Source organism: Globicephala melas, chromosome 12, assembly GCF_963455315.2.
Source record: "Globicephala melas chromosome 12, mGloMel1.2, whole genome shotgun sequence".
In the NCBI taxonomy this organism is placed as follows: domain Eukaryota; kingdom Metazoa; phylum Chordata; class Mammalia; order Artiodactyla; family Delphinidae; genus Globicephala; species Globicephala melas.
In genome coordinates, this window is record NC_083325.1 from 29,631,894 (window position 1) to 29,649,953 (window position 18,060).

At 34.1% G+C, this 18,060-nt stretch overlaps 1 protein-coding gene across 8 annotated transcripts in view; it reads right to left on the reverse strand.

Annotated features, from left to right (window-relative positions):
- The window catches only part of ZNF638 (zinc finger protein 638), an 83,620-nt gene that overhangs the window by 20,700 nt on the left and 44,860 nt on the right, over positions 1-18,060 (reverse strand). For 7 of the 8 annotated variants that reach the window (XM_030877502.2, XM_030877504.2, XM_030877507.2 and 4 more), the window contains 9 exons: positions 10,218-10,268; positions 8,269-8,340; positions 7,390-7,476; positions 7,045-7,113; positions 6,599-6,639; positions 4,738-4,869; positions 2,726-2,854; positions 783-824; positions 148-282 (listed from right to left, as the gene is read on the reverse strand). In XM_030877502.2, coding sequence (XP_030733362.1) covers positions 148-282; positions 783-824; positions 2,726-2,854; positions 4,738-4,869; positions 6,599-6,639; positions 7,045-7,113; positions 7,390-7,476; positions 8,269-8,340; positions 10,218-10,268 — 758 coding nt within the window. The remainder of the gene's footprint in view (positions 1-147; positions 283-782; positions 825-2,725; positions 2,855-4,737; positions 4,870-6,598; positions 6,640-7,044; positions 7,114-7,389; positions 7,477-8,268; positions 8,341-10,217; positions 10,269-18,060) is intronic. The other variant, XM_030877503.2, reaches the window with a different exon arrangement.

An 18,060-nucleotide genomic window follows, 5' to 3' on the forward strand; every position in this document is an offset into this window, starting at 1 on the left:
TATATCATAATTCTGCTAAGAGGCTGAATAATGTTTATAGGTGCTTCAGTTCAGAAGCTGAATTAAAAGTTACAGACCATAAGAATATAGGGTTCAATTATATATTCTTTACAGAACATACAGCGAAAATAGAAGGGACCTTGTTACCTTGTTTTTATTACTCATGTATACGTGGTGATCCACTTTTCCAAACTGAAGTCCAACACAAAGTACACACTGAAGTCCATCTTCTGGTAAGTTATCAAGATGTACAAATCGATCGTAAATTTTATCTACATTTGCCTGTAGTTTTTGTTTTTGTTTTTTTTAAAGAGACAGCACAGAAAAAGAGAAAAACAGCTAAAGTATCAAAGTGTAAAACACAGATTAACAATTTATTTTTCAGAGGTCAGGTAATGTCCTCTCCCAAGAGTAAGAAAATGACCATATAGGTAAAGATAGTGAGGTCTTAGTACTAGATGTGAATAATCAGTGAAACAACATACTAAAAAAGGAAGTATAATCTTTCTTCTATCAACATAATATGTACCCAAAACACTTAATATACCGAATATTTACCCAAGTCAGTTAGGCTCCAGAATCTAAAAAATATTGCACATTAGGACTCCTTTACCCTCTATTTCTTATTTTTACCAAGAGAAGACTCATCTGACATCTCCATCACCTCAATATTTTAAAACTAGTGCTAAGATTTTCTTCAATTCCTGACAGGTGAACAATAAAACAACTAATGTTTCTATCAGTTAAACAAGTGTACAAAAGCATTTAAATGCAAAACTCACCTCTGGGTCGTTTTCTCTAATCAAGGTTGTAAACATAGCTTCCTAGAAAGGCAAACAGAGGAAGATTGAAGGTGTAAGCTATTTCTTATTTGTATATTTAATTCGTCAAGATTTACTGATATAATAATCTATATGAATAAGCATTAAGAACTATTTCATAAAATGAGAAGTAAGCAAAATTTCTGTTCCTTCCAACAATCTTTCCCTCTTCCTAAAACAAGTTATCTAAGTCCCACCCTACCCACAGACTTTTTTAATTCTTCCTAATCCCCTAAGTACATTAAAGACTAATAAGGTGGTACCATTTAGGGGAAGACACTCAAATTCATATACAAGGAATAAGAGATTTAATTTAGCAGACAGTAAGAGAATTCAAATTACACAACAAAAAGTCAGCTAAGCATAATAGGGGATGAGGAAGAACAGAGATGTAGGCTAGTAAAAAAAACATCACAGGGTATTAAGTGTATAGTGATTTGGTGCTGCTGAATTATATAAAGAGGCCAAGACTGGCACAACACAGGGATGTCAAAGCTGGGAGAAGCTAGCTGATAAAAGGCTTAAATGTTTGGAAAAGGAACTTTATCTTATGAGACTATGGTTCTTAAATTTTTTTTTCTCTTCGACACTACTGTATATAAGACCACCCCAGCAATTACATCACATTAGAATGATTCTCAGTGGAAGGCTTTTTCAAAATACATGCATTTTCAATGTTCATTACAGCACTATTTACAATAGCCAGGACATGGAAGCAACCTAAATTGTCCATCGACAGAGGAATGGATAAAGAAGATGTGGTACATGTATAAAATGAAATATTACTCAGCCATAAAAAGGAACGAAATAGTGACATTTGCAGAGATGAGGATGACCTAGAGATTGTTATACAGAGTGAAGTAAGTCAAAAAGAGAAAAACAAATATCGTATAATATCACTTATATGTGGAATCTAGAAAAATTGTACAGATGAACTTATTTGCAAAGCAGAAACAGAGTCACAGATGTAGAGAACAAACATAGTTACCAAGCAGAGGTGGTGGGGTGGGACGAACTGGGAGACTGGGATTGACATATATACACTACTATGTATAAAACAGATAACTAATGAGAACCTACTGTATATCACAGTGAACTCTACTCAATGCTTTGTGGTGACCTAAGTGGGAAGGAAATCTAGAAAAGAGTGGATATATGTATATGTATAACTAATTCACTTTGCAGTACAGCAGAAACTAACACAATATTGTTAAGCAACTATACTCCAGTAAGTATTAATTTTAAAAAATACATGCATTTCCACCTTCCTCTAGAGATTCTAGCATCTCTGTTTCATGCCTCTTAGCAGTAAATGTTTGTAGGCCACACAGAAACAATGAAGGGTTTCTAAATCAGTTTAATTTGAAGAGGTTTGAATTGTATGCCAGTCTCATGACTTTGGGAAAAAGGTTTCGAGGGAGATAAAACTGAAGGTAGAGGATATAAAGAATAACTATTTTAGCCGGCATTTTAAAGAGGTGAGGCAATGGTGAATGGGATGAAGAGGGAACAAATTCCAGAAATATTCAGGAGTTAGAACAGACCAGACCTAGTGACCAGCTGGTTATGAGAAATGAGAGGAAAAAATTATAAAGGTAACCTCTGGAATTCCAGTTTGGATGACAGATAATGGCAGTGAGATAAGAATAGGGTTCTTTACAGACTACCGTTTTCAACTTTTCTTTTCCATTCCAACATACATGAGGGATTGGATTCCCTCAATATGGAGGTAACTCTCAAACAATGAGATGGGCAACTATGGAGAAATATAGGAAGATGCTTTCTCAGTGTTTGAGAGAAAATATGTGACCCAAAGAAAACTAGAAAACATAATGGACTATAATAAATCTGTTTTAAAAATTTAATAATATTCTAGTGAATAAGATGGTAAGTCCATTATTTACCTCGTCTTTTAAATTCATGTTGTCAGGAGCCATACTTATTGAGAGTTGATTCCCATCCAGTGATATTGGGAAGCAGGTATAAAATTTTACCATAGAATCTGCAGATTTTCTGTTTATTTCTATAAATGCCTTTTAAAATACAAATTATAAGAATGAAAAAATAAATCTTAAGTTACTTTTTCTTAAAAAAATTTAATACTTAAAGAGTCAAATGAATTGAATAACTTAGTAAATGTTTTTAAGATAAAAAAAGCATTCCTTAGAACATTACGACCATAACCAAGAAATAATGAATGAATGAACTCATAAGGCAATACTAAAGAGAAATAAGAAGGGACATTGTAGTAAATGACACTAGGGAAATTTTATTTATCTTATTCATCACTATACCCTTTGTACCTAGAGCAGTATCTAGCATGTAGCAAACATTTAATGAACATTTACTGAGTAAATAAATTTAATGATTGACAAAATATGAGAAATATGAGGAATGAAAGAATCAAAGAAACATGTAATGGTTACCAAGTTATTTTTTATTTTGTTGTTTTCATAAGTGTCAAATTGTAACTCCATACGTTTTGGTTTTAATTTTCATACCTGGGTAAGTAAAGAGATTGAACATTCTTCCATATGTCTGATAGTTAATGAGGTGGAAATAGTCCATATTTTTATTTATAGTTGTAATTTTTAAAAATAGATTCTCTTTATGTCATTTGCCAATTTATTTATTAAACTTTTAATATTTTATAGCATGTTTATATGAACCGTGTTTCTCATTTTACATATTTTAAATTTTTAATTTCCATTTTGCTTTATATTAATTTTAGTTTCACAAATGTTTAAAATGTTTATATGACTGAATCTGATATTTTTCCATATAACATCTAGAAAAATATTAAATCTCCAAATAATTAAATTAAATCTCCAAATAATTCTACTCAACTCTAATCAAAACTGGGCACAAATAATCTAGATTTTCTGTATTTGGATTCTATATTTATCTATATACACATCCACTTTGGTATATGATGCAAAGTATGAATTTGAATTATTCATTCCCAGGTTCCCACAATTTCCCCCTATTTTAATGTATCATCACATAAAATTCTTACATTAAATAATGTATTCTTATTCTTGTCCATCTCTAAACATTACAAATAATGTGTTTTAGAAAACAGCTTTATTGAAATACAGTTTACATATCATAAAATTCACCTGTTTAAGTGTACAATTTAATGGGTTTTAATACATTTATAGAGTTGTGCAACCATTCAAATAATCTACTTTTAACATAAGGTAAAACTGCATATGACTACTTACACTTACTCTCCCCTCCTACGTTGTTTTCTTAAGCACACTTGCTTGACTCTCAAAAATCTCTAGTGATCATTAACTCCACTCCTTCCTATAGTAAGAACACTACTCCCCACCACTCTAACGGTGTTGTTTCCATTATTTAAACTTCCCTGAAATTCACCTCCTATAAAATACCTTCCAAAAGTTGTTCATTATTAACAATATTTTGTTTTGTTTTTAAATTACAAAAGCAATATATACTCATTATAGAAAACTGAAGACATACAGATAAATCTAGGTTGTTCTAAATACTGATGACTTCACTAGTCTGAGTCTGAAAATGGTTATTTCCCATTTGAGTATAACGGGTAAAAAAAACAAACAAATAGTAAAGAGTGCTCAAAAAAATTTTATAAGTTGTTGAAAAACTTTGTATTAACATATTACAGACGTAAAGTATTTTCTGTTAAACTAAACGTTCGAGCAAAACTTCAATGGGGAAATCCATCCTTCCCAACGTAAAACTACATCTGATTAGAATAATGTATTTTTAAAATAAAGGATTATCTGTGTTTTATATTTTAAAAATGCCTTAACTTGAGACAGCTTATTCTGAGGTGCTGCTCTTAAACCCTTTCGTCCTAGTTTTGTGAAGTTAATGTTTTTCAAAATGTGCTTGCGGACAACATGAATTCACAACTATTTTCAACTCTTACCTTTTTATGAGATGATAAAATCAAAATATCCTTTAAACCACCAAATGGTTTTACTAGGTTGTAAACTTCTTCAATAGAATATCCTTTATTAGGCAAATCAGAAATAAGTACCACACACATTTCTTCTGTTTCCTTCAAAACCAATTTAAGAATTGACATTAAAACTTAACTGCTGTTATATTTACTTAAATGTACACTGCAGATCATATGTTATGTTAGTATTTAAATTATATTTAATACTAAATCTGATTAATTCAGAAGGCTGGTCTAAACCACAAATTAAAAACAAAACAAAATGCACTTTTCCACTCTTCAAGTACACAGAATAATTCAGTCATACCATCTGTCATCTAGTCAAGGTCTTCAGTTCTCTTCTGCAACCACTGCTTAAAAATAAATTTAAAAACACAGGTTTGCCTGTCTCTGACTACAGCTCCTTCCTTTCATGTACTGTTGCCATTCCTGTGCCTTGTGATGCTAAGATCCCCATGCTCCAAATTGGTCCATATTCTTTTATCTTACTGAGTAAAATAATCCCTTGTTGGCAATATAAAAAAGCTTACCGAGTCTCTTAGGATCCTTACCCCATAACCCAATCCCCACTACAAAGTAAATACTTTAATTTCTGCCTTCTCTTCTCTCAGATCTATTTTATTCTTCAAGATCACTCTCATAAATGCCAACTTTTCCTTTAGTGGATGTTGGCGAAATCCCCAAAGGCATAAATGTGGCAACTTGCGACTTTTCTTTTGGTGGGGGAAGGTGGGAAATTATAATTTTCATAAGCTAGTTGAGAATGATTTTTAACTAGCAAGTAAATTGTGTTCAAAAATGATTCCTGGGCTTCACTGGTGGCGCAATGGTTAAGAATCCGCCTGCCAATGCAGGGTACACGGGTTCGAGCCCTGGTCCAGGAAGATCCCACGTGCCGCAGAGCCCGTGTGCCACAACTACTAAGCCTGTGCGCCACAACTACTGAGGTTGTGTGCCACAACTACTGAAGCCTGTGTGCCTAGAGCCCGTAGCTCTGCAACAAGAGAAGCCACCGCAATGAGAAGCCTGTGCACTGCGACAAAGAGTAGCCCCCGCTCGCCACAGCTAGAGAAAGCCCGCGTGCAACAACGAAGACCCAACGTAGCCAAAAATAAAATAATAAATAAGATGAATAAGTTTATATATGTATAAAAAAAAGATTCTTTCTAAAGTGCAGTAAGTAAATCTAAGATACTCTACTGGTGTTTTACAATACTCTTCTTAAAACAAAACAGTAAGTTAACACATACTACTTAGTTAGTTACTACTTGAAGAATGGAGCAACCAGTCTAAAATAAACTTACCCTGAGCACCTGAAGGATCTCAAGATCGTAACCAGTAAAGTCTAAATTAATGAAATCTTAATATATTCATAATAACAGATATAAGCACATGAAAACAATAAAGTGAACTTTATGCCCTTCAAATAGAACTGCAAACTCCACTTGCTCCTCTAAAAACACAAAAAATAAATGGTATTCTAAATACTAACATATCTCCAATTAGCTTCTAAGGAAAAAGAAATTTCACAAAATTCCATGGGTTCTCATTTGACAACCTGTTATCTATTCAAAAACCCAACTGGCCTAACATTTTCTTCTCAGTGAAAAGTAATCCTCAATAACATGTACATTTATTGATAATCTGCACCTAAATTTTTGTAACTCAAGATTTTTTTTAACTCAAACCATATTTTAGAAGTCTCCAATGACCAGGATTTTTCACCATACCAAATCTGTGTATTTTTTACCTAGGTTTATAGTAAGAAAAATACATTGTGTCAAAATTTCTTAAGCTTTATAAAAATAAGTAAAATATAAAAGCTGACCTTGTTAACTGGTTCATTTTCTGTGGCCTCCAAAGCAGCTTCTTAAGATACAAAATAAAATAAGAATTCATGCAGATATACTTTATTTATCAAGATCCCACTTTATTCCACAATGGATTAAATAGTAGCTACTTGAAAATGTATACAGTGGGCAAAAGACTAGAGAATTTAAGTAGGATATAGCTACATAAGTAACACTGGCTTTTCAATAATACATTCAGCTTTATTCTTTCTGAGAGCAAAATTTCAGACTAATCAAGAGACAAGGTGAAGATGTGAATCATAATACTCCTAATTTCACTTAGGTATGACTCTGGTATTGAAATATATATGTATATATATATATACACACACATATATATATATATGACACAAAATTATTTTCCTAAAATTTAATTTTCTATCTTTAAACATAAAAGAACAAAATAAAATTTCTATTAACCTACCTGAAATAGTTTCTTTAGCACCATTTTCAGTGGCTTTGACTTCCACACTCGTCTTTATTTCAGAGTTTTCTGCATGAAATAGTCTGCTTTAATAGTCTAGAAAAATACACTAATATAATTAAACTAATGAATCTAAAGAGGAACTTAAGCTAGTTTATTTTGTTACTTCGAGTCTCCTTAGGCTGACCTGATTTAAGACAAAGCTAATACAAGTTTTCCTTTGAAACACCAAATAATCCTTTTGAAGATTTTTAAGCAAAAAATTTTATTTCAAAATATACCTAGAGTGTATACCAATAGGATTTAATGAAAAGAAAGCACTGCATGACAGCATTTCCAGCTTACCTGGTACAATCACAGGTTTATTGGCGTCTTTGTATTTGACAATTCCAGCCTTTTTGACTTCTAGAGACTTCTTTCCACTAGATTTTGCTTTTAAAAGTAGAGTTGAACCATTATTCTAAGGGTCTATTCAGTCATTTAGCATGTTTCATACTAATATATTAGTAAATAAATAGTTCAACTTCATTATAAAAGCAGCTCTTTTCCACATATTTATTTCCATTTATTTTCAGTATCTGTTTACCAATAAGATTAAAAGCAAATTTAAACTGAGATACAACTTTTGTTGAGGGCTATTAATGATTCACAAATTATGAAATCCTCATGTGGCAAAAGTACACCATAATCACACACATAAAAATCATTATTTTATAACTTCCACAAAGATTCTTTAAAATTACATTAGTCAATTGGAAAAATATATTAATAAACGGATGTTATTTTCAACATGTTACAATTTAGTGTATGGATGTATGGAGGATACATCCTTGTAACATGGAAAGAAAATCTTTAAAGTAACAAGTATCAGAGGAATTTTACAAGCTGGGGAAGGTAATATGAAGTGACAGCTCTAAAAAAATGAGTAAAAAAAAGATTAAACGGGGGGAAAGTGGCAGAGCAACCTATGATTATATGGCTGTCAGAAATGTTTCCTAAACAAAAATGTAACCGCAATGGCAGATACTGTCAAAGACCAAAGCATCAAAAAACACAAGTCATATGTGTGTCAGGTTCTAAATATCAAAGAATTATTTACTAAACTTTTCAAGATGTTATTACATACTACAAATTAAAACTTGCTTTTGATATCATATTTATTACATTCTTTAACACAGAATTAAGAATAAACTTAATATAACCTCTCTTTTCCAACAGTCTTACCTGTTTTGATTGAAGCTTTATTACCTTTAGCAGCTACTGTTACCACAGATTTTACAGAACCCGCTGATTTCCCTAAATCACAAAAGCTTAGTCAAAACTGATTTATTTAACTAGTATCAACAATTCCCAAAGAACCTCACAAAGAATATAAGAGCAACAAACTATATTTTATTCAAAACAAAATGCTATCATCTTTAGGGACACAGGTCATTTGCTGAATTAGAAATGATAATTTCTTTAGGAAGAAAAATATCATTGAAATAAGAATTCACCTCCCCTTTGGGGTACTTAAAAACAGCGTTCAGGCAAGTTACACAGATCTCTAAATGTGTGTATCAACTTAGTAATTAGAAGCAAAATTACTAACCTCAAGGATATAAACACAATCCCATGATGCCTTTAATGGCTCCAAAAGCAGTTATATTGAGGACCTCCCAGCTCATGCTTCCTTGGCTCCCAGTTGATTAAAAAGCACTTAAGAATACCTACATCATTGTCAGGCCACATAGAGACTATTTTGACTCATTCCTAATGGGCCCTATCTGAACAGGATTATTTAAACTGTCTGACCCTTCTTTCTACGTATGTATATTACTGTTGCTTATATTCCAAAATGATGCTGTTTATAAAGACTGTGATCATCTAAGTGTCACTAAAAAGATTACCAGAGTCAAAAACCTCTGCATTCAGAGAGCAACAGGAGGTTTAGCTCTGAAAATTAGGATGCCCAATGAGCAAGGTAGTATAAGGAAAAAGCCCAGGATCACAAGTCAGTGAATTCAGGTTGAATTCCAAGTCAAGGTGTGAAGCCTGGGGGAATTTACTGATTTCTGTGCACGTTTCCCCATTTATAAACCAGGGTGGTAACTGCCTTAACTACCTAACAGGACCTTCTGTGAGAATATGACCATGCTTTTGAAGTTATTAAACAAAAAGAATTACCGACATCTGCAAAATTTAATCAGAATAGTTTACAAATCCACACTTTATATCCAAAGACAGACCTTAATTACTGCTCATAAGAGAAATACCAATCTTTATAGATTGTCACTCAACCAGTCATTTCTTAGTAATTCCCAAGTTTTGTCACACTGCAGTAACCTTAGCCCCATGAGCTCTTAAGGTGTTTCTTTCACTATCCTGTGTTACTACCACAAGTCGATTCACTTTACTACTTCTAGTTGGGTACCAGAACTTAAGGAAAAAATATCTAGAATTAATTTCCAACACTCAAGGGGGAAGCTACTGGTTTTAGCACCCACTCCCCCAGATTTCCACCAATGACTCCTATAAACTTACTATTAAAGTAATATCAAACTGTTTGCTAAATAAGTGCATCTTCAAAACATGTTTTCTAGCCACACCTGACTCCCTCAGATTACTGCTTCTAAGAAACTACTATATGATAATTATGGATCTGCCACCAACAGTGGTTCAAGACCGCCTCCTTTCCTTCCTACCATTATAAAGACAATGTAATACATTTATCTCTATCCTCTTAAAAAGATGACTCTGAATTAACCGGCATTTCGCAGAAATGGGAGGAAAAACAGAAATGGGGATAATGCTAGAGGAAGGAGAAAAAAATTAATAATTACTTTAAAATCCACTATGGCCCATAAAAATGCAAAGAGAACATAATTTGCTGTAAGTTTGTTTATAAAAGAAAGTAAACAGAGAAGACCTCAATAAAAGAGAAAGACGGAAATATCGCCAATATTCATCATGAGAAACAGTTTGCCAGTTAAATTATTTTATTTTGATAATCACTGCAAGGAAAGAGCATTATCTACTAAACTTGCTTTCTCAAAACTTCTAGATGACTATAAATTTCACAGATTGGTATATACTCAGCACACACTGTGTCACATGAGATCCAAAACTACTGATAAAGACTGCTTAAATAATTTAAAGTTAACATGTTTAGGATCCTAATATAGAAAACATACCTGAAGATTTATTTACTTTGGCTGCAGATGTCTTGGTTTGTCCAGGTTTGGCTAAAATAACAAGAAAAATATATCAGTATCACATTACAAAAAACATCACTTAGATTTAGGAAAGAGCTAACTTAGCATAATTTTGGTAAAAACACTGCAAGAAACATCCTTACACTCATCTTTGTATGCCCATGGAACTATAACTATAGGCAAATTCTTAGCCATGGACTTGCTGAGACAAAGGGATAGATTTAAATTTTAACAAACATGAAACTGTCCTCCAGAAAGGTTGTACCAATTAATATTCATCAATAGTATACAAGAGTGGGGCTTCCCATTTCCACACAAACACAGTATGTAAAAGAAGTTATTAATCACTCCAATCTGAGTTAGAAACTAGGATGATTTAATCTTTGTTTCTTAAATTTTAAGTAAAGCTGTGTCAATTTTCATATGTGTAAATTTATCTCTATTTCTTTGTGATCTGTCTATTCTTAATATCTGCCAATTTATCTTTTGGGTTTTGAGGATTTTCTTATTAGAGTTCTTTATACATTAAAATTAATTTGTATCATATAGGTAACAACCTTTTAAAAAGTTATGAGAAATACTTATACAAAAATATTTTCGTGTAATCAATGTCTTCCTGATAGGGGAGGACTTTCTCATTCTGAAATTAAAAACAAACCAAAAAACCCTCCACATTTTCTTTCAATACTTTTAACTACTGTCTATGTATCATGTTAAATCTCTGATCCAGCTGTAATTTATTTGTTTATTTATTTGGCTGCGCTGGGTCTTCGTTGCTGTGCGCAGGCTTTCTCTAGTCGTGGCGAGCGGGGGCTGCTCTTCGTTGAGGTGCGTAGGCTTCTCATTACGGTGGCTTCTCTTGTTGCGGAGCACAGGCTCTAAGCGTGTGGGCTTCAGTAGTTGTGGCATGCGGGCTGCAGAGCGCAGGCTCAGCAGTTGTGGCGCACGGGCTTAGTTGCTCCACTGCAATGTGGGATCTTCCCGGAGCAGGGCTCGAACTCGTGTCCCCTGCAGTGGCAGGCAGATTCTTAACCACCGCGCCACCAGGGAAGTCCCTTGTAATTTATTTTGATACTATAAACTATATACTTTACAAAGAGGCTAGTCAATTTAATGAATAATTCATCTTTTCCCTGCTAATTTGAAATATTACCATAATGATTTACTGATATTCCATATGCTTGGGGGAGTATTCATGGAATCTATTCTGTCCTACTGATCTTTTGTCTATTTATGCAATTATATGAAACTATATGAATCTTTTAACTTTGTAATATATTTTAATATCTGTTAGTGCTGTTCTGTCCCAATTACTCTTCCTTTGCAGAATTTTCTTGTCTATTCTATGTATAAACTTTATTATCAGCTTATATAAATTCAAAAAATCTTTACTGGTATTAGGTTCCTAATATTTATCTTTTAATATAAGAAAAAAAGGCATATTATAATGGTGAAAGGCTTTCTATCCAAAAATGAGCTGTTTTCTCATTTAAGTCTTATTTTATGCCTCTTAGTATTTAAAAGTTTTCATAGCTTCTACCTTTTTTATTATAAATGGAATATTTTATTAGTATATTAATATTTTATTAGTATATTAGTATGAATGGTTCTTTTTTATGTAATAAAGCAATTAAAACTTTATAGTAATTTAGAGAATTAAGATGTCTAATTATTTAATAGCATTTCAATAGATTCTATTGGGTTTTCCATCATACGTATATATTTGCAAACAATAATGTTTTATCATACGTTCCAATTTTTATGCCTCTTGACTTGTAGTGCACCAGCTAATGGCTATTAGTTTTAGAACAGTATTTATTTTAACTCATAGAAGTGATGTTGAGTATCCCTTGTTTTGGTCCCAACTTTAATGGGAATGCTTCTACTGTTTAACTCTTAAGCATATGCTGGCTTTTGACTTGATATATGCGTATTTGTTATGCATATAAATAAATAAAGTATGTATACACAAACACACTATCATATTAAGGAAGTAGTCACCTACTTTAAGAGTTTCTCAGCATTTATCTCCCTCTATTTAATATAGTAAATGGAATTGACAGATTTCCTAATTTTGAACCATCTTTATACTTCTGACATGACCCTCGTCCCCCTCTTGGGCATACTATGTTATTCATTTAATATACTTCCAGACACTAAAATTTTACTTAAAAACTTTACATCAAATATTCAGAAGTGAAACTGTTCTATAATTCCAATTTAGTATGATAGCTTTATCAGCATTTTAAAACATTTCTCTAACTTTTAATTTTGAGATTACTGTATATTCACATGGAGTTGTAAGAAATAATAGGGAGAGATCCCATATACCCTTCACGGACTTTCCTCTAATGGTAATATTTTGCATAACTAAGTATTATATCATAAACAGGAAACTGACATTGATGTAATTTACAAACATTCCAATTTCCCCAGATTGCATGCGCGTAACGTATATTTAGTTCTATGAAATTCTATCATATACGTGTAGATTATGGTGATCATCAGTCAAAACAAAGAGGAGTTCCACCACAAGTATCTTTCCTACTACCCATTATAGAAAGAGCCATCTCCTCCCTCCCCTAGAATCCCTGACAACCACTAATCTGTTCTCTATCTCTTTAATTTTATCATTGCAGGAATGTTATGTAAATAGAAGCTTACAATACATAATTTTTTTAGATTGAGTTTTAAAAATCAGCACAATTGCTCTGTAATCCATCCAAGTTGTTGCATGTATCAATAATTCATTCCTTTTAATTGCTAAGTGGTAGGTATTCCATGCTACAGACATAACACGGTTTATTTAGTCAGCCATTCACCTACTGAAGGACATTAGGGTTGCTCCCGGCTTTTGGCTATTAATAGAGGCTATAAATATTTGTGTACTGGTTTTGTGTGAACAGGTTTTGTGTGAAATGTAATTCACTTGCCTGAAATAAATGCCCAAGAGTGTAACTGCTGGGTCTTATGGTGAGCACACGTTTAGTTTTGCTAAAAAACTACAATACTTTTTTCGAGAATGGCCATACTTTTTACATTCCCACCAGCAATGTTCAAGTTTCTCCACATCTTCAATAGCATTTGGTATTACTATTTTCTTATTTTAGCCATTGTGCTAAGTGTGCAGTGTCTTTGTCAGCATTCGATGTTGGTATTAGCCTGTTTTTTCCTTCCTGTTTCCCCTCCCCCTCCATACTCCCTTTTAAAGAATGTTTTCCTTTCCTCTGCATGCTACGGAATAGTTGAAATCAGAACTAGAGTTATTACTTCCTTTAAGGTTTGCTGGAACTCACATGTGGGAACTATTTGGGCAGAGTGCTTTTACTGGGGAAATAACTGACTTAAACAAAAAAAGTCATTTTCATCTGGGAATTGAAAAGATAAAGAGACATGCACTTAAAAAAAAAAAAAGAGTCCGCCTGCCGATGCAGGGGACACGGGTTCGTGTCCCGGTCCGGGAAGATCCCACATGCCACGGAGCGGCTGGGCCTGTGAGCCATGGCCGCTGAGCCTGCGCGTCCAGAGCCTGTGCTCTGCAACGGGAAAGGCCACAACAGTGAGAGGCCCACGTATCGCAAAAAAGAAAAAGGAAACCAATAAAATCTTAGAGAAGAAAAAAATCATTAATTCAAGAATGACAAATCAGAAAATTTTGGTTCACTATGTGTTTTTCCAAGGGTTCAGTTATTTTTTTTTATTGAAGTATAGCTGATTTACAATGTTGTGTTAATTACCGCTATATAGCAAAGTGACTCAGTTATACAAATATATACATTCTTTTTCATATTCTTTTCCATTATGGTTTATCACAGGATACTGAATACAGTTTCCTGTGCCATACAGTAGGACCTTGTTGTTTATCCATTCTATGTATACCAGTTTGCATCTGCTAATCCCAAACTCCCAATCCATCCCTCTCCTGCCCCCCTCCCCCTTGGCAACCACATATTCTCTATGTCGTGATTCTGTTTAATAAATAGGTTCATTTGTGTCATATTTTTGACTCCACATAAATGATATCATATGGTATTTATTTTTCTCTTTCTGACTTACTTCACTTAGTATGATAATCTCTAGTTGCCTTCCATGGGTTCAGTTATGACACTAATACAAATGTGATTTGAGTATCCCTATACTCTTCCTCCAGCAAATATTTATTCATTAACCCTTACACCACATTAGATATTAGGGTACAGAAAAATAAAACTACAAATATTCCCTTACCCAGCCAAGTGAAAGAGACAGACTTATTAACAACCTATTAATACCAAGTAATTTAACGTACACAATACAGTATTTCTAGGAGGGAGTTGGGAGCATTTAACTGCCTAGGAGTCAGGGAAGGTATCACAAAGAATCTTCATCTGAGATGGGCCTTGAAAGATAAATTAGAATTTGCCCCACCTCGACCCTCCAAAAGGAGTCTTAATTGACTTTGTATTTTCAATACCTTGCACGAGGCCTGGCACCTACTAAATAGCTACTTCATAAGCGCTTACTTAGTGAAGTTAACTGGAATTTAGACAATGATTCCACACAAATGGATAGCATAAAGACCCGAGAAATGAAATAGCACAGCTGGAAAATAAACCATTCTGAGTAGCTTAAACATAATATACAGTTGCGTGACAAGAGATTGAAAAAGTCATCTGGGCCAAAGGGGAAGGGGTAGTTATGAAGAATTTGGGTTTTCCCCTGTGGGTCACTAGGAGTGGAATGATCAGATCTGCTTTAAAGTGACCTCAGGGCAAGAGTGTTAATACCGGAGCAGAGTAGAATAAAAATCGCCAGTCGGGAGGCTATCTTCAAAAATTCAAATGTGAGTCTAAACTAAAACATTTACAGCTGTGATGGAGTAAAGGTGAGATAATTCGAGGTATATTCAAGAGAGAACTAATTTGAATCAGCCACCTATTGGATGAGAAGAGGAAGGATGTTATTTAAGTTTGAACTGGATGGGACAAAAAAGAAGACAAGACAGGGTAAAGGATTACTAATAGATTCCTACACTGGATAACTAGTGGTGTTGTTAGATAATATAAGAAAATGAGGCATAAACTTGAGGGGGCAGAAGAGGTTTATGTATGTATGGGAGATGTCACTGGTCCTTAAAGATATGGAAAGGAAAGAAATCAACCAGCAAGAAAAGTAGGACATGAGAAGAGGAACAGACATTTAGGGAAACAATGAAGGTAAGATAAAAGAAGAGCAATCAAAGGAGATATAGAACAAGTTTTCATTCTCAGAGAGGTACTTTAGTATAGGTGAAAAGCCTGGGAAGCATACAGTTTTGGGTTTGAATACTAACTCTTCCATGTGACCTTGAGTAAGTCATTTAACCTCTCTGAATCTGTTTCCTCATCTATCAAAGGAGAACAGTATGAACTATACTCATACGGTGGTCTGAAATATTAAGTGAAATAACAAATTGCCTACTATAAATAGTGTAACCATGGCAAGTTTCTTTCCCTTGTTTTCTGTCTTCTGGCACAAGTTAAACTATAAACTACTTAGAAATAACTCTCTGATGTATCCTAACCACTTTATAAAACGCATCTAATTATGGGCATATAGCCGAGTGCTAAGTAATTAGCACTGGGTAAAAGTTCTAAAGTTTCCCTTTCTGATAAAATTAGGCTTTTGCTCCCTCCCTGTACTTTCCTACATCCTTTTAGATTTGTGCTTATAACCAAAGTTCTCTTTGTTTTTTAAAAGTAAATTTATTTATTTATTCATTTATTTAATTTTTGGCTGCATTGGGTCTTCGCTGGTGCACGCGGGCCCTCTCTAGTTGCAAAGAGCGGGGGCCACTCCCCGCTGCGGGGCACAGGCCCCTTACCGCGGTGGCCTCTCCCGCTGCAGAGCACAGGCTCCAGGCACACGGGCCTCAGCTGCCACAGCACACGGGCTTCAGCAGCTGTGGCTCGCGGGCCCCAGAGTGCAGGCTCAGCAGCCGTGGCGCACGGGCCTAGCTGCTCCGTGGCATGTGGGATCCTCCTGCACCAGGGCTCGAACCCGTGTCCCCCGCACTGGCAAGCGGATCCCCAACCACTGCGCCACCAGGGAAGCCCCCAGGGAAGCCCCCAGGGAAGCCCCCAAAGTTCTCCTTAAAACTACCCTGACTTCCTATCCCTCTTCAATCTGACATTGCTGATCTCAAAAAGCTATCTTATCTTTCTCACCTGACACTTTCTCAGCCTTGGGCTCCTCTCTTCCTTTCTACATTTATATTAGAAGGGAGGAAGTACTTAACTTGAAGCACTTCTCCCCCTACGCATTACTTTTATTATGTTAGGGCCATTCCCAAAATTCAAACCTTAAACTTAACAAAAAATTTTCCTAAGTATCCCACTTTCAATGCCATGTGATTGACTAAATGATATCTCCCATAGATATTCCTTGATACCTGATATTTAGCAATGTTCTCCCCCAGTTCAAAGAAATCGCCGCAGCTAAATTTTATTATAATCAACATTACCACATTCGTTTAGAAAACTCCATCCGGCCTGAAACATTGAAATTTTTAAATTATTTTTTTAATTTTTATATATTATCCACTAAAAAATTCTGTATAATAAAAATTCAGATTTTAGCATCCCAGATCATTTTAATTAACCTTTTAATATCAGGTCCTAATTACCTGAAAGTGAATCCCAAATGTTTTCTCAATAGGATTTTTCAATCACTCCATGTATCCAATCTACATGAGAATCCTAAACAACTAGTGGTTCTTTATTCTCTAAGGAAATTTCCCGGAGTTTGTACCAATTATTACTAGGTCTTACACAGAAAAAATGGGGTGCACTTATCCAAGCTTTGGAAACAGTGGGTTAAACAAAGTTAAATAGGTTTCTTTCCTGCAGGATTTCATAAAGTGAATGGGTTTGTGGATTATTTTTTAAAGGAAAAAAAAAGGTATAATACATATCCTAACCTTCATCTGATCCAAAACATGTTCTATGAATAAGTCTTTCACGCAACACATTTTGAGAAATGCTGTTAATGGGGTCAAATTAAAAAACACCCCAGCACTAATCTTCAAGGCCTTTCTGTTACCTTTTTTATGTCATCTGCTTAACTGAAGTAATCTTCTGCCTCTAAATATTATCCGTTTACACGTTCACATTTAAAACTTTAGTAAAAATTTATTGCCTTCCAGAAGCCACTCATAGTCACCTCCACTAACTTCCAATAACTTCAGGACACTATCCAACTAAACATTATGGAAAATTGAGATATTCTACACAATCCAATTTTCCAGTCACTTGAATATTAGTTCTAATACCAAAAACTCTTTTATCTATTCTGAATATAAATCCATGAACTACCTATCTTTCAAAAAGATAACATACAAAACACAATTTAAGTTTCCTAATATATTGTTTATGTCTTGTCCTTCACTATCACACTGTTTACTAGATTCAAGAGTGTATGTTTTGGCAATAACTTTTTTCTCTCGACATTTCCAATCCTAAATGGACTGAGAAAAAAATAAATGAACTGGGTTTAAAATTGTATGCAAAATTCATTTAGCTAGATTCATAATAAAGACCTGAAGTATTTGCCTGTGTGTAAAGAAATAACACATGAGTGTAATATCATCTATTTCTGTTTAGTCTTTTTTGTTTACTTTTTGGTTCTTAGCAGACTTTCAAAATCAAAGGGGACCACACAAGCAATCTTAACATACCTTTATGTTTTGTCTTACCAGTTTACTGGGAGGGAATGGAGACAGACACTGCAAAATTAACCTAAATAGCTATTAACTATGGAACTATGATAGGTACTTTGCATACATTATCTCATTGAGTCCTTATAT